At 42.2% G+C, this 27,158-nt stretch overlaps 2 protein-coding genes across 2 annotated transcripts in view; one reads left to right on the top strand and one right to left on the bottom strand.

The window, feature by feature from the left end:
* The window catches only part of COL8A1 (collagen type VIII alpha 1 chain), an 86,757-nt gene that overhangs the window by 55,869 nt on the left and 3,730 nt on the right, over window positions 1-27,158 (top strand). The window contains exon 4 of the mRNA XM_086883000.1: window positions 25,250-25,565. Within this exon, the coding sequence (XP_086739126.1) occupies window positions 25,253-25,565 (313 nt within the window). The 5' untranslated portion in view covers window positions 25,250-25,252. The remainder of the gene's footprint in view (window positions 1-25,249; window positions 25,566-27,158) is intronic.
* The window catches only part of ST3GAL6 (ST3 beta-galactoside alpha-2,3-sialyltransferase 6), a 101,975-nt gene continuing 93,570 nt past the window's right edge, over window positions 18,754-27,158 (bottom strand). The window contains exon 12 of the transcript XR_015285032.1: window positions 18,754-20,086. The gene's annotated coding sequence lies outside the window, so the exon portion shown is untranslated. The remainder of the gene's footprint in view (window positions 20,087-27,158) is intronic.

The following is a 27,158-nucleotide window of genomic DNA, read 5'->3' as shown; positions in this document are numbered from 1 at the left end:
GAAAAAAAAATGCTCAAGACTATAGCCCATAAACTACTGACAGAATAAAACACTTCTCAGTTAGTATTTACATTCTCCCAGAGCATCCATAAAGTTTTAGAGCCCATCCACTTAAGAAAAGTGATGAAAAAGAAAACATCCATCCAAGAATGGCAGTGGGCTTTGGTAACTCAGATGTGAAGTTTCTGTAGCAGTTGATGAAAAGGCTGTATAACAGCACTGCTCTGTTCATTAGTAATCTCTTCAAACCTTTCAATAAATATCTTCTGGTGTTACATAACAGAGGTCACTTTTTTAAAAGTATTGAGTTTTCAGTGTTTTAGAGTCCTTTTTTACAACAGGTGAAAGAGTAATATAAGCTATTAAATATAGCTGCTAGACAGAAAAAAGCAACAGTTAAGCTGAGCATTACAAATTAGCACCCACTACTTTTCATGAGTGGCAAAATTGCTTTGAGAAAAACATTGTCCTTAACAATTCACAGATATCAAGGAACAGAGAATTAAGGGGAATACAAACTTAAAAAGAGGTTGAAAGTTCTGGAAAATATTGTTATTTCTTCTCTTTCTTTTAATCTGTTCCAGTGAATGGAGAAGAATTTCAGCAAAACATTCAGATCTGGATAGAAATATACCTCAAATGAAAAGGAAACAAAGCCCTCAATCTGTAGCAAGAATACAGAAAATTTTCAGACTTGAGCATCAACTGGCAGCTAGACCTGAAAGGCATTTGGGTCAAATAGAAGTCCTGAGCTGCTACCAAAATCAACAGTCTAATTGTCTCAGCTGAAACTGGGGCTTAGCTGTTGGGTTTCCTGTAACTAAATCTTGCCACAAACAGTTCTGCTAAGTTTTCCTCCAATAATACAATAAAACACAGTGAAATTAAGATAAATACAAGAGACAATGAAGATGAGTGTGTAGTTCCCAATATAAGGAGGGGAGCAAACATTAGAGAAAACTCGTGAAGATTTCAAAACAGTTCTTGTCAGTTCTAAATGGTTGACATGACAGCTCTTTAAAAATAAACAATCAAACATCTGAAAGTAATAGCTAGACTAAGGGATTTATTTTATTTAAGCAATAAGGTATTTTAAAAATGTACTTAGAATGTCTAGCTTGCTTCAAATTGCTTTGGTTTTCTACACAGTGTCGTGGTAGTCACTACCCACCCAAAAGTGGTATTTTAATATTTTTAAATTGAAAAACAACAATTGAAATGAAGAAAGCAAAACTATTCAGAAAGGTTACGAGAATGCGCAGTTTGACTTTAGACACTTTTTAATCTGATCAGGAGGCCAAATGAAAAAAGAAAACTGTGTTGAATTCAGAGGCACTGAGTCAGGTGATAAAGTTATACAATTTTATGTGGATTTACTGAGGTCGTATCTCAAAATCCAAAGCAAACCTAAGCAACTGAAAGTAATGTTTCAGTTTATATAGTCTGATATTTTTTCTGTCTATCCTTTTTCCTGTTGAACTAGTTTTTATGCCTCTCAATGTATAAGCTTCTTGAACATAGGTATCTCCTCTGTCCACAGTTTCCTCCTCATTTTCTTGTGCTTTATGTGCCTCCATTCAATCCCTGCTTATCTGATAGTAAGGATTAGTTTACTGGTCTGCCTTTTCCCTGTCTGACTTGGGGAGCTGGAAACACTCCATGACTTTTAGTGGAACCTAAACCTCAAATTACTCAAGTATTTATGGAAATGTTACCTTACATTTCCAGGACCATTTATTTTAAATAGGAGTCAGTTGCTGGACTCCTTCACTCACTCATGAAAACCTAGCTTCAGACTCCTCACAGCAGCTCTGGATGGGAGGAAATTAAAGGAGAATTACAAAAGAAAAATCTTTTCCAAACATAGCAGTGTTATTCAATAGCTTAGAAATTTACTTTTCCTGTTGGTGAATGTGGTTTCTTTAACTAATCCAAGCATCACTGTGAATAAACCCAATGGTTGCTTTTGTCTGTGTTTTGCAGAAGTGGGGCTTGTTTAGGGCTTTAGTAGCGATAATTGACACAAAAATCTCCAGCACAGAAGAACACATAAAAAGAACAGGATGAACTTGCCTCCACAAATCATTAGAATTGGAGATATTGTATAGATACCTCCTGCTTGCTGTTAGTAACCATGATGACAAGTTTATGATCCCAGGCTGTGCAGAGCAGAGATCCGAGGAACCTGCTGCTCATTAAATTCTCTGCTTCCGAGCTCCCCTACTCCCCAGACCAACTCACATGAAAAGAACTTGAAGCCAGTAGGCAGCAGATTTTTTATACTGATAACAGGAAGTTTGTGGAAGACTGGAACAATGTGCCTCTCTGATTTGGGAAGCAGTTATACCAAACAATAAATCTTCTTATGGGTTTTGCATTATGCATAAATCCTCCTGTTTATATGCTAAAGCATATGGTTTATTAACAGCTAGCTCATTAACAGTAACATACAGAGCATACAGCTGCCATCACCACTTTGCAAATGCTTTCCACACATTTTCCATAGCTTTCACATTCAGGGAAAAGTAACAGTAAGTGAAAAGTCTTCTTTCAAAAGCCTCATTAACATAATGTATCAATGAAATGATTCCTTGTGAACTCAGTTTCTTTTGGAAACACCAATGTATTTTCTATGCAGAAGTCTCTCAGGAAATGTCGTATTTTAAGACAGTTTTCTAGACCCTAAAGAGTTCAGACACAACTCTACTAATGCCTTTGCCTTGTAAAGCTCAAGGAATGCTACCACAGTGTGAAATGAAATTTGAAATACAGTCAGAATAATTGCCCATCTAATACTAAGAGGTCAGCTAAAACATTTGTTATATAATTCAACCTTGTATTTCAGTTCAAAGGAGTTTTATGTAGCTGTCTGGTGTATTAAATAACTGATTAAGGCTGTCCTGTTTTAATTGGCAAAGTCACACAAACAGCAACAAATATTACAGTTCACAGTACTCTTCCATAGGAACAATTTCACAATCAGTGAATGGTTGAGGTTTAAAGACACCTCTGGAAGTCACATTGTCAAACACCCCTGCTCAAACAGGGACACCTAGACTGGTTTTCCAGGACCATGTCCAGAAAGTTCTTGAATTATTTCCAACAATGAGACTCCACAACCTCCCTAGCAACCAATGCCAGTGTTCAGTCACCCTCAGTTTTCATAATTTCTACTTTATATGTCTGAAATCTCCCCTGCACTTGTTCTCTGCAACAGCCTAGCTGCTCATTTACAAGAGTGGATGAATGTTGAAGCAAAAGGCTGGAATCAGGGATATTTCATTTAAAAAGGTGATGCAGTTCTTTACTGAATGTATTTTTGGACCATTTAGTCAGTAGTCACTTGTGTATTCCTGTGTTAATGGAAGATGGTGTAAATGGAGTCAGCTGTGCAGCAGCGAGGATTCGGGACACAACTTGGGAATGTGAGCTATGCCAGCTGATGGAAAAGCTAAGACTTTCTATAGAATATTTCCTTTGGGTGCAAACAGTGTATTTCATGCTCCTTTGCTTGCATTACAGCTACTTTTAAGGAATCCACAGAATGGTGACTAAGTATTTTGAATGTGCAAAAGGTCTGGTATGTGCTCAGGTCCCCCCTCCTATGCAGTGTTTGTGAAACTGTCCCTTGATAAATGACAGACTGAAAAGATGAAGAAGAAAAGGCAACAGCATGGAGCCTCTGCTGACAGTGTAAATAGAAATTTGAGTTTAGCGGACAAAGTTCACAGTTTGCAGTGAAAGGTCATAAGGATTTCAAGCATTTTTGGTATTTTGTCTCTGCTGTCTGCTCAATATCAAGCAAATAAAAAAATCCCTGATAGACAGCTTCCAATTCTGTATACTTGGCATCCCTGCTCAGCCTGAAGGAACACGGGAAGCTCTTTCTTTGGCATTCTACAATTATTTCAGGACACGCCATCCTAACAAAGCTTTAACACTTACTCAGTCCCAACTTTTGATGTGATGTTTGGTAAGCTGAAAGGCTCACCCAGCTCAGCTAAGTCCCGTGGCCTGCAGTTTCTCTGGTAAAAATTTAGCGTGACGAGGAAGAGTTATATAATATGTTAACTCTCAAGAGGATATGTTTGCTTTTTCCCAACCATTGCAGAGTCACACTAAAACACATCAAATACTTTTATGAGAAATCTCCTACAATCTGCAGTTGAACCAAATCAGACTTGGAGAAGTCTGACTTTTTATTATTATATTATCATTTTTGCCTGCAGTGAGTTCATTCCCTCTTCTGGATATTATTAACATCTCCTTTAGGAAAGGTTTAGCTCTGGCACTGTGAAACCTGTGAAACACTGTCAATGACATTTTTATTTCCCAAACTCAATTAAATATATACCAAGTGGAAATTGTTTTCCTGGAGGTATGTAACCTCAGAAATCTAAAGAAGAGTTATATTACTTATGTACCTCAGATGTGACTGCAACCATGCTTTTTGTGAAATCACTACTTGTTGTATTCAGAACTGCACAGTGGAAATGAAAAGAAAAAAATCTTTTGTATTAATCTTGTCTTTGGGTGCATCTCTCCTGGACTCGGAATATTCAAAGATATCTTAAGAATTTAGGATTAAATAGTAGAAATAGGACAGTGGATGAGTCGGGTGTTGGCTGAATTTTTTGCAAAGTGTACCCTTTTAATCTTCCAAGTAAGCTTTTTCTTTGTGTTCCAAACATCACAACCTCTGGCATATCTCAGCATGATCATACATGAGGAGATTGTTGTGCACACTGTGAGTGCCAAACACTCAAGCCCATGTTGCATCTACAGGTGCTGAACATGCCTGCTGTGTTTTCCCTGTTCCTCCCACAGACATACCTGACAATGTCACGAGGGATCTATTTCCCACCTCAGATGCTCGCATACTTTGAACTCCTTGTCCTTCATTCTTGGGCAGAATACCCATTCCAGTTGCTGTGTAACTTATTCCTTCATATCCTTCTTGAGGCACATATTTTTGTACCTTGAGATACCAATTGTTTTACTGTACCTAAAACCTGATGACCATGACCTTTGTACCTGGTTTAGAAGTTTAGTTACCCACATGGGTAACAGTGACTGTGAAGAGCTGAAGATTTAAGATCTCACCAGAGAGTCCTTGTTTTATTTCCCTCTCCTTTTAATTTCCTCTCCCCCCTCACTTTTTACCTAGATATGGATGATTTTTCTCTGAGATTCATTCAGTAGTGCTGAGTGGAGCAGAAAAGATGCCCGAATGTAGATGTTACCTCTTCCTACCATGGTCAGATGTAGAAAACGAACACCATTTCACATTGTGACTAAACTCAGCCAGGAATGGATATGACCCTAAATGGGAGTTACAATGCATAGGAACTGCAGACACACTCAAACTTTGTTCCCTTTATTCCCTAAATATAGAATGGTTAAGATCAAAGGGCTGATGCTTACCATTTGGTACTCACCAGCAGAAAAATCTGCAGATTTTGCTGTGCTCAGTGCAAAGCACATTCTAACATGATCCACTTCCATGATAGCTAGAAAACAAAGCCTTTCAACAAATCAGAGTCTAAAAAGTTAAACACAGTCTAAAAGACAGGAAGCCAGAAACTACTAAAAGGAAAGGTATTTGTTAATGCTTAGTTTATATAATATTTGCCCTGGCCAACACAAGGAATCCACTGCTTGTAATGAGCTCTCTGTAGGTGATCAAACACCTGAAAGAAAGGCCAGCTCTCCTCATTCAAAGACACAGGAAAACACTGTCTTAAAATACGATTTTACCTTTACCAGAAAAAAACATCTCTCATTTATGACAACACTGAAGGCGGTGTAAGTCAGCCGTGCGCCAGCCAACACGGCCCACAGCAGCTGTGTGAGCGTGGTTTGACTATTTTGCTTTTGTTCTTTGAAAGGCAGGAGTGTTAGAGCCGTGTCTGTGCTGAGCGGATGGCTCACGCCACCTGCAGGGCAGCTCCAGTGCCGAGACGTGTCTGCTCCCGAACCTTTCCTGATGGAAAACTGCTCCAACAGACATTTGAAATTACTGTAACACCTGTCGCTATTTAAATACGTGTGCATCGATAAGAAAAATTTGATCTTCAGATGCTACATCATTTGGCATGCGGTGTGCTTGATTTTATAAATATACTTTATAAATATTAAAACCCCATTTTTTATCATGGTTACAAATAAGTTTACGAAGACATCTGACTCTCCTTTGTTATTGCCAAGAATTGGGTATAGTTACTGTATCTGGAATTAGAAAAATTATATAAGTTGTATTTTAAATGCCAAGCCCTTTCTGTCCACTAAAGCCTGCAGTAGGGAATCTAATAAAACCCCAAAGCTTACAAAGCTGCAATTGCTCATAGGAGCTGCCCTGAACTGCCCTAGGCAGTGTTTGCATTAAGCCAAGATGAATCCCAGAGTGCAGTTTTGGTGCTAAAGAGGAAAATGTCTTGGATTATAGCTGTAGATATAGTACCCTTTCCTTAGGAACAACACTTAATTCCTTTACAGAACTCTGCAAGTACCAGCCTTCCCACTGCTGTCAGAGGCTCCCTTCCATCACCCATTTCAGCTCTCTTTTCGCTCATTAGCACTACCTAGTCCTTAAGTCATAACAAGTCACCTCCAAAAGCAGGTCACAGCCTGAGCCACTGAGCTTGAAGGTGGAGCCACTGGTAGTGGTAGGAGTTGTTCCCCCAGACCCCCAGAACAGAGGATTAATCCTCTGGGACAGCATCTCCAGGCTGGCTTGCTTTGCCACCCTGGGAGAGGGTGGAGGAGAAGGAACCAGAAACTGAATAGGTGAAAACACAAGGACTGCAGCATCCCTTCCCCACCCCGCCAGAGCACTGGAAGCCCGTGGCAGGAGGCCAGTGCATGCCCAAGACATGGCCTTCCCATGCATGTTACCTAAATTATGCCCTGCTTTGTCTTGTCTTCCTTCAGCAAACTGGGCTGTTTACAGCACAACAAGGACTTCCATGATTAAAACAAAAAATTACTCCAGACCGTATTACACTCTTTTCTCTTTTTCATGTACTCATCTGCAGCAGGTCAGTGTGATTTTTGGTCAGTGCTTCTTTACCCTCTTTACCTCCCACTCCCCAAGACTTCTGCAGTTTCAGTGTATGCCATATTGGAAAGCTGGCAGTAACGAGGGCTCCCCTCCTGTTTGTCAGGAGATTAATTAGCTGCAAACATGAAGCACTGGTTCTGTTCAGTCATGTTATCCCAATTTTCCACATGGACAATGCCAATGATGCAGTGGAGGATTCTTTTAAATTACACTACTCAGAGATGAGGATCAGGACCTAAACTTTACGCTTCTCTCACAAAGTGTAGAGTTGTTGTAAAGTTTCCTTGCAGTAAGACCTGTCATCTTCTTGACAAGTGTCTTTTCAGGAAACAACTCTTTTGCATCTCACAGCCCTGAAGAGAACCTGAAGAAATGTGTCTGCTCATCAAGACTGACTTGTGGTCTCTGTGTGGCTTTATTTGAAGTCAGAGGCTCAGAGACACCTTTAAACAGTCAACTTCAGGGACTGGAAACTCTGGGAAGCAATGCAGTGCATAAAAGAGCTTACTGTCACTTACTGCACACTTATAGTAAATTAATTTGGAAAAAGTGTAAGCCAGTATTTCCTTTGTTTTCCTGAGGCAGCACGTTCTCACAGGAGATGGGAACAGTATTTCACAATTATCATTTTCTAACCCACTCCCCTCCAGCACTGTAGAAAGAGAGAATATCTGATGAGAATTGTAAATATTCAGCATGTGCCTGTTTCACCATTCTGAATCAGAGTATCAGCCTCACATTCAGAGATAACAACTGTGGGAGGCTGTGTTTTATCTGCAGTAAAAACCATTGGCTTTTCTGCATACCAACACTTCAACTCACAATGTGCATCCTTTGGAAGCACAGTGCTGAACAAGGTCATAGAAATGCATTTTAAAATTTGGAAACATTCAAATTGGGTTTTTCTTGATAAGCATCTATGTTAAATTACAACTGCACCATTGCATTTCTTTGCAAAACAATTCAATTTAGAATTATTACTTTTAGTCAGTGAGGCATCATCACCAAGAGTGAACAAGGCTGAATTATGAGTAAGTTTAAAGCATCTTAGTAATGAGTTTAATATATTTGGAAGCCCTGGATCCTCCCATGCTTTTTTTGCACTAATTTTCTGTGCTTGGACAAAGATCAAACGTAGTTGTGTAGCCAGCACACAATATGCCTGATCACTTTGTTTAAATTATAAAAAAGGCTAACATCTAACTTGTCCATGTCATGTTATTTGGCAAAATAATGATGTAATTAAATGGGGTTAAGTACCAAAAACATATGTATCCATTTACATTTAAACTTTTTTTCTCCCCATTTACAAAATAATGCTTTTGTTAGAGAATAAAATTCAATGAGCTTCACATGTAACTGGTGGAATTCTGCAACTCAATTATTTCTTCATCACAATGGGAAGAGAAACTTCAAGACACAAATAATGTAGCAGATTTATAGACCTGATTGCAGCACTAACACTTGGCCAACAGAGCTCCCAAGCAGGCCAACAAGGAGTAGCCTTTTCCACAGGTATGAAGTTGGGTTTGCTGGTGGCATCAGCTAACCCATGGTGAAGGATATGAGGAGAACATTTACAGCCCTACTTCCCGCTAAACTAAAAAATCTTTGAAGTATGATATGTTAATTTCATGAATGTTTAAAGAAAACTTCTGCAGGAAATGGGATCCACATGCATGTTTTCTTGGGAGTTCTTTGTAAAACAATAGTCAAATTTGAACATAAGTATGTATTTTTAATGTGATAGGTCTACATTACAGGTTCTTTCCTCAATCTCTTACTGCCTGTAGGTCTGTACATCAACAGAGACATCCAAAGTCTGCTTTCATTTAATTAAATGGGATCTTTGTCGCCAGTTGAAAAAAAAAACAGATCTATGAAATAATGTCTGTTCTCATGACATTTCCAGCCCAGTTTCCAGGAAGACTTTGGGATAGTTTTGAATAGATTAAAAGAATGATAAGAAAAACATTTCCTTAAAAGAAAATAATTAAAGGAAAGCAACACTCCCACTTATCTTCCAACTCTTCCATCTTTGGAAAATTTCCTTTTAGCTCAGAGGGGCTAGACCAGTGAAGCTGGTCACATCCCATTACATGTCATAACTAGCAAGATAAGTTGCAGTAAAATGGACTCAGGAGCAATCACTGTTGTCCACTTCAAAACAGATACATTTAACCACTCTGATAATTTCTACAGCAGAATATCAACATCAATAAATTAGGCACATACAAAAGTTAGGACTCAGTGATATTGGTTTTTCTGCTTATAAGTGGGAGTTACCTCCACTGAAGTCAAAATGCTTCTAGAACTGAGAACAGAATCTGGGCCAGTAGTGGATACCTGTTTACTTAGCTGCACAATAGCTGGCCAGGGTTGGGGTATTTTTAAGTTAATACAAACCAGAGTGATTCTAATTTTACTGCCTGAAAACGGTAATTTCATAGATCTAAACTGACATTTGTTCCTTGCCAAAATATTTTGCACTGGCACTTTCTGTTGGAAAGACCATTTTTTTTTCTACTGCCAAGAACTGAGTAAAAGTCAGCCAAATTATTCAGTTCTTAATTGTGCAAAATTCTCATTGTAGTTTTGCTTGATTAGGAAAACCAGGCTACAGTCTACTGCATGGATAACCATCTGGATATGTATAAATTGAGATTAATTTTAAAATATTTAACAGTTAGCAAATGTTATGCAGGTTACAGTTCTCATTGAAATTAATGGGGATATCTATGCATGTCAAACTGCCTGTCCGTCCAGCTCCTGAATTTCACAAGCTTCTAGTGTTGCTAATTGTTACATGGAAGTAATTAATTGAATTACTTGAGAAAAATCTATTCCAGATCATGTAGTGGCCTGAGTTACTGAACTCTAGGAAATACACTTTTTACTTTACAAAATAGATATTCACCAGTATAATCAATGCACAGCAACTGGTGGGACTCAACTTTCTCAAATTTATATTCTCTACTGCATGTAATTTTCCATCATGCCTGTTCAGATTTCTGCATTTTATCTGTGTCACAGTTCCTCCCAAAGAGAATTACTAGACCTTCATAGTCAGGAGGTTTCATAAAGTATTAAACTTCAGCAATCATTTTTTGCCTGAGGCAGACAAAGGAAAACTAGCCAGGAAATTCTTCAACAATATTGCGTTAATAATTTTGCATTTCCAAATGAAAAATAAGTAGGTTTGTCTTCTTTTCCATAACAGTTTTTGCTGGGCTATGAATGCCACAGCAGTGTTGTATGGACACAAAACACCGATGACTGCAAGTGCAGGAAAACAAAAATCTCTCCCCTTCCTCTGGATAACTTGTCATGGCTTAGTCCTCTGAACACAAGTTCATTTCAGGTGTCACATTTAATCAAGGTGAGGACTTCATTCCAAGCCAAGACATAATAGCATGTAATCTTTATTACAATACCCCAAAAAAGTACATAATTTTGAATAGACCACTGTTAAGAGACTAATTTGGGGAATAAATATTAAGCACAAGAATGGATAAAACAAGATATAGCTCTTATCATAGAGAGAAGAGAGAGAAGTAAGAAGGAAATCAGGAAGAGAAGAAGCAGGAGTAGAATTTAACAGCAGTTCTCAAAGGTGATTTATGATATTTGGCCATGTATTAGGAGACAATCCAATCTAGAACCTGAATAGGCAAAAACCCCAAGACTGACAAAAAATTAAATATACCAAGGTGAGGTTTTTTTCAATTTCTTACTGATTTTGATTACTGGTACTGCCTTTTAGTTGGAAAGAAGAGGAGGCTGATAATTTATTTCTATGGATACTATTCAAAACTAATCCATTTAAAGGCAATGACCTTGTCGTGTGGCAGCAGATTGTACATTCTGCCCTCTATCTCTGAAGAGATGAAAACTTTGTAAATTTGCTTTAATTCCCTTCTCTGCATGTTACTTCAAACAGTTGTAATGAGAACAGTATCTAATGAAAGAGCAAACATGGATGCCATATACTCCCAGAGATTATAAAATCTTTTAGATTTTTGTCCAGTACAATCACTGCTGATTTATTATTAAAGCTTAAATCAGTGACAATGGAAGAAATTGGATTACCTCTCAGTTCCAAGCAGAGAGCTGTTAAATCTCTGGTATCTCAGTTAATTCCTTCACACATTCCCCTCCATTCCAGACCCAGCTCTCCTCCAGGTGTTTCTTCCTTTGCCTGCCATGAAGCTGCTGTGCTCTGGGGTTCCCTCGGTGTGAAACAGTTATGTCACCACAAGCTACTCTTACAGATGCAGAAATACCAGCAGAGCTCACTTGGGGTCTTGATTTCTTTCTTTGAATTCCTACTGATTGTTTCATTTGTGTGCATACACCCAGGTGTGCATGCTTGGGCTGTCCCAGCACTCTCCCAGCACCTTGCTCAGGGCTGCTGGTTTTGCTGCTTCTCAGCTATGAGTACCTTGTCCTTTAGCGTCGCTGTAGCATCAAAGTGCTCCTGCTCTAAACACAGCCCAAACTGCACCCCACATCCAGTGCTGGTGCTCGTCCAAGTGTCTCACAAAGCTGCAAACACACCTTTGAAAACACTGGCCCCTGGGTGACTTCACTAATACAAATTGTGAGTGCAGTCCTCTAAGGAGCTCCTTCCTGCAGGATCTAATCAGCCTTACTATATAATTTACTGAGAAATTTTCAACAATTTTCAGACAATACTGTTCAAACCTAAGGAAAGACCCTCTCACATTGATCCTGTGGGCTGTAACTATATACTCCAGAGTATCTCTTACATTAGCATACTTAAACCTTCCACAAAGCAGATCGGAAGTATTTCTGTCAAGAACACACGATTTCTGCTAACATTTGAAAATCTGAGCATGTTTCTTGACCAAAGGCAAAATTAACTTGGAATTAATGAAGGTGCCCCATCTCAGAGTGAAACAAAACACACAAGTGAAAATAATTTTAAGCATTGATAGCCATCCTGCTGTATGAAACATAAGTCAATTTTGCTTGCTAGAGAAATACCAGCCTATCTGATTTCTTTTTTATTTTGGTTGAGCCACGACATGTAGGTAGCCATAAACTTTTGGTTCCGATGTTCAGCAATGAAAATCTGGTGGACAAAGTTTGCAGGGAAGGATATGACATAATTTAAGTGCGTAGCTTTTTCTAATGCCAGATTTTATGGAATTAGTCATTGTTGTTCTAACTGCATCATCCTGGGAATATCTAGCACATGCCTTAACTACGCCTTTGCACAGATACAAGAATAATTTTTGCAAATGCTTATCTGCTTTTAAAAAGTCTAGATTTTGAAACAAAAAAAGGAGGATGGGGCAGGGAACGAAGGCCTTAGCTATTGACAGTACAGATATGGAACCTTTCAGACCCCAGTCTATGAGGGGATGTTTGCATCTTGCTCCATAATGGAGTCCACATGCCTGAATTAGATGCCGGTACTCCGTTCATGTGTGTAAGTGGAGTTAAGTGCCACGGAGGGGAATTCACAAAAGCCACTGTTTGGGGAGTTGCCCAAGCCAGCCAAATAGGGAAGGCTGAAGATTGCAGTTCATCCCAAATCCCAGCTCTCTCCTGGGTTTAAGTGCCTTCTGGTGAATGAAGTACACAGGCACAAGTCCCTCCACTCCTGACTCACAGCTCACAGTCCTCTTTTGAAAGGAGGTGCCAAATTTTTCCAAACTCCAGGCAACCATCAGCAGCTCAAGCACAGTCTTACTTGGGCTGAGAAACATCAGTCTAAGTCTTCCTTCAGCAAAAGGCACTTCTGAGGTTTGCATTCCCTCCCTCCTGGGCATGCCTGAGCCATCAGGCTACAGGCATCAGCTCCCAAGAGGTGGGTAAGAGCTGGCACAGGTCCCAGCAGACCCAAGAAGCCATAGGGAGTAGGGGAAAAGCAACAAGAGACTTTGTCTGAAAACAGGGAAGTGTCCACAGGTAAAGGAAGCCACAAGTCCACACCCAGCACTAGGAAAGGCTTGTGCACTGGGACCAAGGTGCCTTTGAGGAGGATTTCAGTAGTCTCACAGCTCAGGCATCAGCTTATCAGGCCCTGATCGAGCGCTTGGATTTCAGTTGTGGATTGAAGTGCTTTAATTTCCCCTGCCAATCCTGTACTGTCCTGTGCTCCCAGCCCTAGCTGTACCCCGTAGTGCTGCAGGAAGCCAAGGAGAGGCTGGTGTCCACCTTTGATCCAGATGAGCAGCTGGGTAGCTGCACATTTGTCAGCCTATCCCTTCATCCTGGCTGCAGCACGGATGAAACGCAAGTGCCGGCTCCCACTGCAGGTATTTTATAACTATTAATCCCCAGAGCTGAGCACTGACCAGCTTTCCAGCCTGTGCATTTGCTAGTCTCAGTCATCATGGGGTCCAAATGGCTGCTCTGAACATTTCAGACTGTTTTCCTTGAGTAGAGTTAAGAGACTTAAGTGAGTGACTGATAGTATTTGCTCCTCAGGGCTTGGCTTTGCTTTCCTTTGGCCTCAGTTGGGTTGTTCCAAGGTGACAGATGTGGTAATTTCAAGTTCTTTAAACCATAGCACATTGGATTGCATATAGGAAATTAATTCCATCTCATGACATTTTTGGAATTCAAATGACTGTATATTTTCATGCATCCAGGATAACTGTGTGTGAGTGGGATGGGGGTGGGGAGTCTTTTTTGAGTGTGTGTGTGTGAGTGTGTGTGTGTGTGTGTGTGTGTGTATGCGTGCACTTCAGAAGTTTTTTTTTCTTTGCTGTGCTTTTGAGAGGCATGGCAAAGTCTTGCTGTTAAGTATTCACTGAATCAAATCTACAGGGAGTATATCACAACCCAGGTTGAAAGTTTTTTTGGTTGTGTCCTGCTACCCTTAGTTCTGCACTTGCAGAGTGGGAAGGGGGTGGTAGCTGTGAAGGCCTGCAAATGGAACCCTTGTTAACAAATAACAATGACTTCCAGCTTTGTCTCTCTGCTCCTCCACTGAGGTGTGCGTTTGTGCTGAAGCAGACTTGAATGAGATGCATTTCTTACCCGCTACACAAGAGGAAAAGACAGAAGGTCTTTAGGAACAGATCTATCCCTGCATGGCACAGGGATGTGTGTGTGCAGTTCAGCCACGATGGTAGCGCAGTTTTCAGTGATTTTCAGTGGTGTTTTTTACGCAAGTGCCAGAACCTACATTGGTAGATCCACTGCCTACCATCTAGCAACTTCCAACTTCATGTCTGCCCACAGGTGTGACCCAGAGCACAAAGGATCTTTCATGAAAATTACAAATCCAGTTTTGAAACCATTTTAACCAAGTGAGTGTTTAGTTGTAGTTATTGTCATCTTAGTCTTTATCAAGAAAAGTAGCATAAAAGTAAAATAATTTATCCATTTAGGAAATATGAGATAAGACCTGCTTCAATTTCGTGAATGAAGTGTCACATCATGATTAGCACAACCTAACAAATATGATGATGCCTGCAATATTTTATAATAAAATAGGGAAATAAATACTGCTAAATAATTTTAAAGCATACTCCTGTTTTCTCTCTGGGTGGAGTAGTCTAGTATGTTTAACCTTCTAAGATTATTTCTTCCACTGTTTGAGCAAAGGTAGGAAAAGTATGCAAAGGGCAGGAATTTTTTTAATGGCAAATAACCTTCCAAAAAAAATTGTCTGAAAGGAAGTTTTTTCAAGAAAAATATTTTACAGACATTTGTTACTGTTTTCATATCTCCCTTGGACTGGGACTTTGGGTTTCTGGGAAGTGGCAGAGTTAGAGCACAGCAAATAAAAATAAGGGAGAGAGAAGCTGCTCTTTCTCTCGACAGGCTCATCAAAGCACAGCGAACGGAAATATTGTAAAATGGTAACAATTTGTCTCCAAAATAAAGCCTCCAAAGCCTCTTGCTTTTATTTTTTTTAAAAAAAGTCATGAAACAGCATGAGGGCAAGAGCCAAGAAAACACATTTTGTACGCCATCAAAGTGAGAAAAGGAACAGAAATGCTGTGCTGTGCCAGCTTCAGAGAGAGGCAATCAAGGAAATTTTCTGGCAAGAAGGCAATGCGTAAGGCCACAGGATTGCAACAGGAGTCACAGAGAACAATAAATTATTTCAAATTAAGATCAGACCAAGTACTTCAAGAGTCCTGCACAGATTTCTTGCTTTGTAGTGCAAGAACTCACTGGACTGTTCAAGTAACCACTGCTCGGATTATAAAGGCTGAAGTGTGATCACTACAAAGGGGCATAGGAAATAAAATTTCTTTATAACCAAAAGACTGCAACCAAAAAACCTGTGCATCCAGAATTAGGTTATCTTTATTAATGAGATTTCATGATCTTGATTCCTTGATAGGGGTTAATGGCTCCCAGTAGAGGTTCACGGTAAAGCATTTAAATTTAATCAGTATGCACACAGTGCTAAAAAGAGCTAAAAAGTTCTACACCTCAAAGAAGGTTCTGCTTCATCATTGTTAACAAAAAGGATAAAACTTACCAAAGTTTTACCTTTCCAAAGAGCCATCCTTCCTGCCTGCCTCAGGCACCCTAGAGCTGCCAGGAGCCCTCACCTCCCAAAATGTCCCACAGCAGAGCACTGGCCAGGCCAGACATCAGCGGAGACAGACACCTGCCTTTTCCAAAGCTGCAGCTGTGTTCTCTCCACCCACGGCACAGTGCAGCCTTTCCATCCCCAGAATGAAGACGTGGTGACAGTGACTGTGGTGTGGCAGGTTGTCACATCACAGCAGGGTGTTGTGAGTGGCTCACAGGCCATGCAGGACAGGTCAGGCCTCAGGTGGCACCAGTGACTGAAACAGCACTTGCTACAGCCTCGGGATCAAGAGAAGCCCAAGAGCAGCTTCCGGCCACTTCTCCCTTGTGTCCTTAGGCTTGACACCAAGTGTACCTCAGGCTGAGAAGGCCAGCCTACATTAATATTACAACTGCAGACAGATGTACTGCTTTACATAACACTTGAACTAATAAGAAGACAGATTATCTTCCCTGCAACACCTGCAACAATCAGTCCCTGTCATTATTAAGAACACTTCCAAAATCAAGATTTTTCTTTCCACTGCCATCTTTTGGGAAGTGTTTAAGAAAAATACATACTCCAGCACCTCTTTGTGTCTTGCATGGGGAATTTCTGTATGCATATCTAAATTTTCCTAAAGATATTGAGATCTACTAATTCAAAGAATGCTTCTTCTCTAAGCAATCCTCCCAGATACACAACATAAATTCCTAAACCGTGCCATGTAAGAATAAAATATATTTAGACAGATTTAAGACTCAGCGCACCTTCACAAAGCTGACAAAATCCTTTTCTGCTTTTAGCACAGTAATTCAGTTAATCAAATGAGGAACTAAGTTTCTGACTGGTAAAACTGGTATATATCCTTCAGAATAGCATTCTGGCACTTGGGCATATTTAGCCAAAGATTTGGGATATACTTGAGTTTGATAATTATCACGGAAAGAGAGTCTTCCCTCACTGCTGTCTACTCCCATACATCTGATGAGATGGAGCGTTCTGTAACAAGATTAACAGTGAACTGTGCAGATTATTCACTTGCCATTTAGAGCCAACTGCTAGCCTGTGGCTTGTTAACAAAGCTGTAGCTGGCTGACCCAAGAAGTATTGAAATGGAAAATTTTTACACTTCTACCAGTGAGTATAATTCATAGCAGCACTGCTAGAGGCACCACTTTGGATTAAAACAGTAAAATGCTGTGATATACTTTGCAAACTATTGTACCATAATAACACACAAACAATTGTATCATGAAAATTTGGGGGACTTCTACTGCAGGGAGCCAGTACAACCTATCCCAGGGCAGAGCAAGGCTCAGAACGATGAGTGACAGCTGAGAAGGGCAGTTTCCAAAGCAAGCCTGCAATTCCCTGTTCACATTGCTATGGAACCGGCAATCACCATAGTTCATTATCAGCACCTCAAGGCTCAGCCTACTGATCACACACTTCAGTCTGAAGTGTGCCACCAGTTGTTTGTCTTTGCATTATTTTGGGCTTAGTGGACTGGCAGTAGACGCGAAGCGTTCTCACAAAACAAAACCCAAATCAACAACACCCCTAGGAAACAACTCCTTGGTTGACTACACAAGCACTTCCATGAAAACCTATCCAGTGTGTTGAGCACAGCAAACCCGTTGCATCTGATAAGGCGAATTCCTTGGACGGTGTCAGTGGCTGTGGCCTGCAGGGAGCTCCTTCTGCAGCGCTCGGTAGCACCCGCCCTGCAGAGAAGGAGCCCTCAGCGCAGTTCCCACGTTGAACAAACAGCTGTGCTCGGACACACGGGCGGCCAGGCCCAGGCTCCGTGCCAGCAGCGTGATTTTGTGCCGGTAAGCGGGGAGGCAGCTCTGCACTTTGATCGCTTCGTGTGTTCCACGTTATTGGGTCCGGCTTCGCACGCCTCACGCTGCCGATCGCTCAGTGGGCATCTAGTGGCAATCATTTAAGTGTCTCCATCAAATCTGCCTGCCACCAAGACTGCAGGCAAACTGCCCAGAAGAGAGCATTAGGCAGAGGATTCGAGTGCATGCCGTATGGCAGAGAACAGGAAAACGCATTCAAAGGCAGGTATTTGCTAAATCCTACCTATAATTAATTCTAATCCCATAATTAAAGTCGCATGCTTTTCTGCAAATATTCCCCCATGTTGGACCTTCCTCCCCAGCCCGAGGTCAGGCACCGATTCATGCAAACGAGTACATGCCACCAGGCAAGAGAGCTGCGTCCCCAGGGACTGTGGTCACCCGGCCCACGGTGGCCAACTTACTGATCCTTGTCACAGCTCCCTGCCATCTGACTCCAAGTAGCTTTCAGGCATTTTCCAGCAAACAGCATCTGGGCCAGATCCTCAAAAACATGCAAGAGATGAACCCGCCTGGAAATCAATTACCAGCGCCAAGCATCATCATAAATTGTGAGCTTCGTGTTTGTGCTGAGCCAGCAGAGGCCTGTGCATGGGAGCTGGGGCTGTGGCGCTGCCAATCTCATCATGCCCAGATTTGCAGAGAGATGAGGAGATGCCTACCTGAGCCCACATAGGTAGGCTCACAGCACACTGGGCATGAGGAGAAGACTAGAGGCAACATAATTATGTCTGTGTGGGCTAAAATCTCTTTCTCCCTGTAGCTTCTTCCACTGCCAGGGTGTGTTTTCACACACAGGCACACATAAGTATCCACACGTAAGCAACAGATACAGGCCTACATGCCCATATACTCTGGAAGCAAGAAACTGGGGAAGCCCAAGGGTGCCACTTTCATACAAAAAGCTGGGTGATCACCCAGAGTGAACACAAACATGAATGTGTTTGCAGATGAACTGGAGCAGAGGCAAGTGCTTTGTTTTTGGAAATGCATTTGCAAATGGACAAACAGAGACCTCCCCAGGCACTGTAAGAAAAGATCATTTCATTACCACTGAAGCCAAAGATACCTTATGGATGACCATTGGTTTTTAAGATGAAGCCATTTATTTAGATGTTATCACACTTCTCTAAGAAAGAAGCTATAGGCACCATTTTGAATTTTAAAAAACCTAGAAACAAGCATCTGCCACGTGTTGAATATTCTCCATTAGCAGCAGGTTTATGCATGCATGCGTTTTAAAATGTTTATTATGACAATACTTGTTATGACTGCCTTAGATTTAGTAAATACCACATGATAATCAGACACAGTTGTTAGACCTTGAGCAAAATATGATTTAATTTATTTTTAACATACTGAACAATAGCTATTTCTTGGTAATCTAAACTGAACACAGACACTTGAGACTACTTTGTTTCCTTGGAGGGGACAGTGAAAAGGAGGGAGGGGAAAAAAAAATAAACGTGATCTCTGTGGGAGAGTTTCACAAGAAGCAAAAAGGCAGAATTACATTTACCATAAATCCTACTTTCCTCCCTAGTGAATGCACAGGCCCTTACAGACACTTCTGCAAGGTAAATCCTTCACCTACTCAAGAAGGTATTACCTTCAGTGAAGCTTTAGGCACTGTTACAAAGAAAATGGTGCAGGACCACACATCTGCTGGGGCATGGATCAACCATCTCCTGCCAGTAGCATGTCCTTTACTGCCCTCCTGCTCTTCACTGCTAAAAATAAGATTAAATCAGTGCAGCTAGTGTCAATTTGGGTTACAAAACAGGTTAGCTTTCAGAGGAAATCCATCTCAAGGTATATTTAGTTGCCTTCACTCCCTGCTTTTATGTGGAATATGATTGAATTTGCAAAAAGAAACCTTCTACACTGGTGTTTAATTAGTTTGCTGGCAAATTTGAAAACATCTGTCCAAAAGACATAGATTTGTTTGGCACAGTAAGACAGAAGTGTGGCAATATGTGCATTAAATGGCTCTTGCGCACGTACAAAATTACTTGGCAAGCAGAAGGAGTTGTTTTTTCCTGTCCCTGAAAACACAGATTTCCACCAAAATTCAATGTCTGTACAGTACAGGGTATCCTCAGGTCTCTTCAAAAGAAGTCAGTGTCTGACAGGTTAATCCTCAAAGGAGTTAACAATCCAGAGATGAATTTTAATTGTGATGAAGTTTTGAAATAGTGTCTTTGAAAACTGTGGACAACGTGCTGGGAAATTCACTGCTCAAGTCACCCACACTTGGCAGCACCAGTGCTGAGAACAACAATCAACATTTGCTTGATTCTCACATCTAAAAACACCCTTCCCTTGAAGTCACACAGCTATTCAGGAATAGGATAGGAATAGCTTTGTTCACTAAAGGAACTAAAGCCTCAATAGCTGCTCTTCTCATTTTGCAGTGAGAACTCTTCCAAAACCAGTAGCTTGCTAACAGAATCAGTTTACAAATGCCAACAGCTCCACCCCCAATTTATAAACCCAGTACTTAATCCAACACTTTTCATGTGGTGGACACCTCAAGAAAAACATGTATGTGATGGGGGTGTGCACAGGCTTGCAAACACAACCCAGTGGTTTAAGGGATCTGTATTGCAGAAAGCAGGGACAGGACAGGTACTTGTTCCCAAAGCAGCGCTAGAAATGAAAACAGAAAAAAAAAGTGCTGTTACTTTGTGAGGACTTCAGTTCTCTCTTGCAAGCCCTTCTGTGACATCCCTTGAGCTGCCATGTACCTCTGTGTATGAACTGGGGCCAGCCAGTGGAAACCCCCAGAGAGCAGCTGTGTACCTCACCCACTAGCTCTCTGCAATGCAGTGGGGCTGCTCCTCATGCACCTCAGCACTCTGTTTGCCATTCCCATTGAATTATACTGCTCTTGCATGACAGACACTTCAGTGAGGTGTATAATATTCCTGTGGGATTGGATCTCCTGCACCCAACAGCAGAGCCATTCCTGGATACACCATTGTAGGTACTTGGTAATAGGATCTGTTATCAAGGTCACCCCAGAAGTCACCCTAACCACTTCTGATCTCAAGACAAAAACACCCTGGAGAATTTTGCTTTTTATTGTCAGGTTTTTTTAGCAGCACTCTTTTGGGAACAAAATCACCAGAGTCACCAGGATTTTTATTTTGCAGCAGTCATTTTCCATGTGGAAACCAGAGCACTAGCAAGGCCATCCCCACAGTGCAGTGGGGAACTGGTCCCTGCAGCTTCAGGCAGCCCCTATGGAAGGGACTGCAAGGAAAAGACTTCAGGTCACTGAGATCTACTCATGCCTTATGTCTGTTTGGGAAATACAGAAATTCAAAAGCAAGGGCTGGTAAGTTAAAGCCATGGGGGTAGTCTCTGGGTATCTTAGAAGTTCTGAGACAACCCAATGCTGGTTGCAGAGTGATGACTTTCCTGTAAGAACCAATAAATCAAGGTCTAGTTTCAACTCTTTGCAAGACCACCTATGATTTCAAGTCCCAAGTGGATGAGCATCACTCTTTCCATACATTCTTTAGATAATTAGGCTAAACCAGCCATTATTTCTTCACACCAATTTAAGAATTATGACTGCTGGTACATTTTGTTTTGTCTCCTGTTTCTGCTGACAAACTCAAATAGCCAGAGGAGAACAGCTCTACCAAAGAGATTATTGAGAAATGTTCTCACTCAAGCTTTGCCCATAAAAATGTGTATTTTCAGGGACTCTCTCTCATTCACAGAGCCAACAGATGCCATCACACACAAGCAACTGAACACTATGGTTTAGGATAATGCTCCTTCACCCTCAAGTGTCTTGTCCCACCCTAGGTAAACCAAAACGTTTGTTGTGGCTTAATCTGGATGACTGGTGCAAAATGACTTGTCACATGGCAGGAAGGCTCAGTGGCTCCTCTCCTCCATCTTCCTTCCAGCATCCAAAGTTACAGTTAAACTTTGCTGTCTCCAAGCCCTTGGCCTCTCTAAAGGTGCACACACGCACTTATTAACCTGCCACAAATGCACAGACATTCCTATTGCTTTCTTGCAAAAACTGTGGAAAATCCAAATCCAAAGCCAAATTATTACTCCACCAACAGTCACCTTTGAAGGAATGTCAGATTGCATTACATGAATGAGTTTGGAGGTGATCCCTAAATTGCTGGCATTTGGGTGAAGGGGATGGGAAGTCCTACACTTTGGCTGCATCTTCAACACAGGTTTTTCTCCTCCTCACTGTTTTCCTGGAGTTCTGTCACCACTGGGAAAACAGCTTTTGCTGTTCAGAAGCTCTGGATGACCTGTCCAACATTTATGATCTATAGGTTTCTTTTGAAAACCAAGAGCAAGATTTTCAGTAGCTTTTAGGCATTTAAAAATGCTGGGGGTTTCCTAGTAAGGTCTTCAAACTAGAGTTGTGCACCCAGGCATTCAGAAACAAACTGCAAGGCAGAAAAAACACACCTACAGGAGTACATAATTTTAGAGGAGCTGAATGGGATGAGAGGCAATGAGCAGAAACTCTGAAGGACTATCCCTGACATCCTCACGCTTCTGGGCAGGCTTTCCCTGTAGTGATGGTATCTGACAGCAATAATCCAGCAGCAGCACACATGACTCTACCACATTTCTCATCAAGACTAATTTTGTCCGATCCCTCCTTCCTTTGGGAGCAGGGGGAGACAAGCTGGGCAGACGGTACCAAACACAGGCTTGCATCTCCAGTACCCGCGGCAGATCCCAAGCCCCAGACAGCTCACGAGGCCACGGGGGAGGCTCTGACCTCCTCCCACAAAGATGTCAGCCAAGTCCCATCTAGCCCAAGGTTCTTCAGTAAATAAACCCCCACCTTCCACCTCAGCTACTCACAGGCACCAGCCCCAGCCAAAATCAATAGATGAGAAGCAATCTGTCATTTCCAGTCCGCACTGGTTGGGTTATGGATGAGTCAAAAAACACTACAGGAAACACAGATGTGGTGAGATCACCTCCTTCTCTGGAGCCTTCCTATCTCTACAAGTCTTGCCTGATCTCCCTCAAAATTTCCGTGTGCGTACAGAGGACAATCTCGTGTACCTCGTGCCTGCTCCAGTGCAGGTGTGTTGCGTGACACTTGGCAGGGCCAGGCCAGCCTGGCACGAGCAGCAGGAAGCCAAGTTCACCCTGAGCTGCAGGCAGGCTGGTGTCTCCCCATAGGAAAGTTTTTTCAATTAATTCAAATACCTCCCACTCACACACAAAGCCCATGTTTTGTAATAAAAACAAGGAGAAAATCTCATCCAAAGGAATTTTACCTATTTCCCCCCGCTCCTTATTCCACTGAAGTTCTTTTCTAAAAAAATAATTCCACCCCACCAAAACTGACCACCAGAACAACAAAGTAGCCAAGATGCTAATTTAATAACCTCATTCTTCAAAATCCACTTTGCTGTTCATACTAGTAGGTTTCAAAATCAGTCCTATATCATCCAGTATCTTATAATTTTTTAAAAGGTTTCACTGCATTTCTCCCATCACAGATAATGTTTTTCCTTTGAGAGAGATGCAGAGAATACTGCAAATTTTCCAGTAACTGTGATTTTCCCTGCAAACTGGGGCAGGCATTACCCTATTCAGCTACAGAGAGGCAAAGGTGTTTCAAGTTACTCCTTCTGTACAGAAAGGAGAAGGAGGGCCAAGAAAGAAAAGGGGGACATTCCCCTGCCTCCCCCATTCCTCCCCCACAAAAAACAGTGGTTGCTTAGGGTCCATGTGCCCAGATGAAGCTGCAGTGGGTTGGTTCAGTCACCACACCCCAGCCAAGCCACAATAACTGATCGTGCACAGGTTGTTCTCCCACTCCAAAGCTCACCATTGAGCTTTAAGCAGAAATACCATGTCCCAAGGCCCTAATCCTTTAGCTCACAGCAGCACAGCCAGCTGTGGGCTAAAAGCCACGTTAAACTCACTGGAAGAGAAGCATTTGCTGAAATGCTTTGCTGAACAAGGATGAACGACTGTGCTTGGGCTTTAGCTACACTTACAAACTCCTGTACATCTTGGCTCTGGTTTTCTTTGCCACATGGCAGCTGGTTATGTCCAAGAATTTCTTGGGAGGGAAAGTGACTGTAGAAACTCAGCTGTGCAACATATGCTCCATCTAGTGTTTATTCATAGTATTTCATGTTCTTAAAAGGTTTCATTTGCTGTTAACACGTATTTACATCTTTTCTGTAGTTCTTATGTCTATATATAATCATTGTTGAAAATAACCTTCTACTTGTTTCAACTACACCATTTAGATCTAGCCTCCACTTACACCTTCAGTAATGATTATACAATGATTTCTATTTAGAGATTAAATCTCATAGAGCAAAATTAAGGGAAAATGTTTTAAAAGAGCAACAAGTGTTTCCCCAGGTGCTCTGATAACACAAAGTGAATGGAAAACTTCAAGCAGGGGCAAAACATAAAACCTGGAGGATACACACCCCATAAAAGATATTTCCCAGACATGGGAACATATGCTGAGCCCCTTTGCCACAGACTGAGGTACTTTTTTGCCCTCTATGTCGAGCTAGGCTGCTGGGGAAGGACAGGAAAATAAGCAAGTGGCACAAAGCACTGGCTGCCTCTTCAGGCCACCCTCATCTCACCAGAGCACAACAGCTGCTGGGAGCAAGCCCTGACAAGCAGTTTGGCAAAGCTCTGAAGAACAGATGAGCTGGAAATGCATAGGGAATGCACAAATGACATGGAAATGCACCAAGGTTGGGTCCAAGGCATTTTTGCATGGTAGAGAAAAGGGACAGTGGCAACAATCATCAGGCTTGGCAAGTGCCATGTGTATTTGGAAAGGGCCGGACTTGCATGCCAGATTTAGCTGTGGGACAAAATGCTCCTACACAGTCTCTTTTTACCACATGCTGTCCCCTAATTTGCATTACTTGAGGGAGTTCCCAGTTCCTAATTTGCTGCTCAGGTGATGGCAATGCCCTTAACTGCAAAAAGAAAAGCCAACAGCAGGTGGGACAAGAAGTCCCAAGCTAACATTTTGATATAGAAGAGAAACAAAGAAAGCTCAACCCCATTCTGTTGTATTAGCAGGACTGGTGAGGTGCTGGGATGGGCTACCTTGCAATGAGCCAGGATCTGCAGTGGGGAGACCTTTAGAAAATAGTTGAATGTTCCCAGAGAAAGGCTTGGGTTGGCTGAGCCCACCTAGAGCAGTGGTGGCCTCAGCAGGCCCACTTCTGGAAGGAGGTGGCTGAGAGGATCCCAACCCAGCTAAGAGGAGAGCTGGCAAGGAGCTGTGATACAAACAGACAGCCCTTGGACACTGCAGCCACAGGGCACAATCCCAGGCACAGATTTGAGCTCAGAAATAGCTTTCATTGCTGTGGAAAGCAGAAGGGCACTGACAATATAGCTTCCTCGGGCAGAACGCATTTAGGAGATCCCCACATCCCCTGCCTGCTCTTGCCCTGTGCCACAGCTTGCAGCAAAGCTCCCCAAAGCCGTGCTGTGGCACTGACACAGGTGAGAAGGCAGCAAACTGGGAGCAGGTCCCTGTGTGGAATAACCACAGAGGGCACCTCTAGGGCGGCATAAAACTAAAACTAACTAAATGAATAATGCTGTAGTAGTACTGCTTGAGTAGAGCCTCCAATAAACCAGATACAGGCCCGCTGCTGGATATCCTCCAGGGCAGCACACAAACCAGGGCCACTCTGCAGAGATTTAGGACCAGTTTGCTGCAGAAAAAGAGAACAGTCTGCCCTAACCGGGAACACACAACACAGAAAAAACATCTGCCAACTGTGTGTTTTGTGGTGCTTTTCACAGGTGATGGTCATGCTGCTCTTCCCTGTGCAGCTGCTGGCAGTGGCTGTCACTGTTTACCTAGAGCTGGTGAGGTCTGCTCAAGGTGGTGCCTACTATGGGATCAAGCAGCTGCCACCTCAGGTGCCCCAGTACCAACCCCTCGGACAACAAGTACCTCACATGCCGCTGGGCAAAGAAGGCATCCCGATGCAGCACCTGGGCAAGGAGGTGCCCCACATGCCCTATGGGAAGGAGTACCCCCATCTGCCCCAGTACAGGAAGGAGGTCCCGCAGATGCCCATGCTCGGCAAGGATATGGCTCCCAAGAAAGAGAAAGGTAGGTCAGCATGTCCCCCCCCACCCCTGCACGGCCCCATCTGCAGTGCCAGAGCACTGTTTGCCCTGGGGAAATGGAACATTGGAGCAGGCTGCTGCTGCTGCTGCAGGCTGGGCACAGCACCCTTGTTCCCAAAGGACTCATACCTGGCCACGGGTGGACAAAACAGGTTCATGGGAGCTGTGGGGCAGCTCAGGGTCACCAGCACATGACCAGAGTCATCCTCTGGGCTGCAGCACAGCCTCTGAGCAGCCCTACCTGCAATGAGCCTGCAGCACACAGGTTTGCTCAGGTGCTGCTCAACTCTCAGAAAAGCCTTGTCATCCCACCTGTTTGCAGGAGACCCTCTGATGGGGTTCCAAATGATGGCCCAGAGTTCTGTCTGGATCTGCTCTCATTCTCACTGCAACCAGACATATGAACTAAGAGCCTGAATTTATGGGAACATCACCATTCTGACTGAATTTTTCCAGTCCCTGTGATTTTGAAGTTTGCAGATAAAAACACACAATTGTTCTTCAGACTCTGGAGTCCTCCTTCTGTATGGTATTTATGGGTGTAACAGAGACATTGAAAGTACAGAGGATCAATGCACAAGTCTGCACGTACAAGCACTTTCTCTATTCAGTAAAGGAACTTTGGACAGTAATAAGATATTTAAGAAAACAAGAAAAGTCCAAAATACAAAGGGTGCCCAGGAACACCCAGTGTCATAAAATCCTTGTGAGGACCACCAGGGTCTGTGCAACTGCAGACAAGCCGGGTAACTGAGGCTCCAGCTAACCACAGACTCCATTGACTTCAGAAGGAAATGGAAGATTCCAGGACCTATTTTTGGAGTGTCCAAATGGTCTTGTTTTGGAACAAGCACCATTGGTTGTAGTAAAATCAACCTATCTCATGAGCAGAGATTTTTGATGTGCGTAAAACACAGCACACGCAGAGAGCAAAGGTTTCTGCCTCCCAAAGAACAGTTAATTCTCTCGTCCTGAAATCTTATCTCCTGTCCTTCCCCAGATCTCTTACTTCTTTACACATTTTAGAGCTGGAAAGAGTTTCCACTTAACACAAAAAGCCTGCAGCTTGAAAAGCAACCAACCCCAGCAGCAACTTCCCCACCCTGACCTGCAATGATAAATGGTCACATACACAAGAATGTGGGTTTGGACAATACAAACATTTTGCAAGATGTTTAGAAGAGCCATAATTAGACATGGCTATGCCAAAAGAGCAATAGTGATTTAAAGCTGCAGGTTTCCAGTAATACTCTAATAGGAATCAAAGCCTTGGGGAAAATACAGACATACCCTATGTATAAATTTCTTACCAATACAATCATTTTTAATTGATCTTGCTCATTTTAAGCCCCTCCAGAAAAAGCACTTTTATGTCAGGATTCCTCCCAGAGCACCAAGTTTCCTGCAAAAACTCTTAAAGGTAGATTGATCTACAGCAACACAGGAAAAAATGCAGATTTTGCTGTTTAAGTTTGTATAGGTGGAAAACACCACCAAAGCACAAATGGTTTTTACATATGATACACAGTAATTACGTTGTGGAAACAGAAGTATGCATGGAAGTATGGAGTATGAA

Source organism: Cyanistes caeruleus, chromosome 3 (assembly GCF_971803275.1).
Source record: "Cyanistes caeruleus chromosome 3, bCyaCae1.hap1.1, whole genome shotgun sequence".
In the NCBI taxonomy this organism is placed as follows: Eukaryota; Metazoa; Chordata; class Aves; order Passeriformes; family Paridae; genus Cyanistes; species Cyanistes caeruleus.
This window is presented reverse-complemented; position numbering and strand designations above follow the sequence as displayed.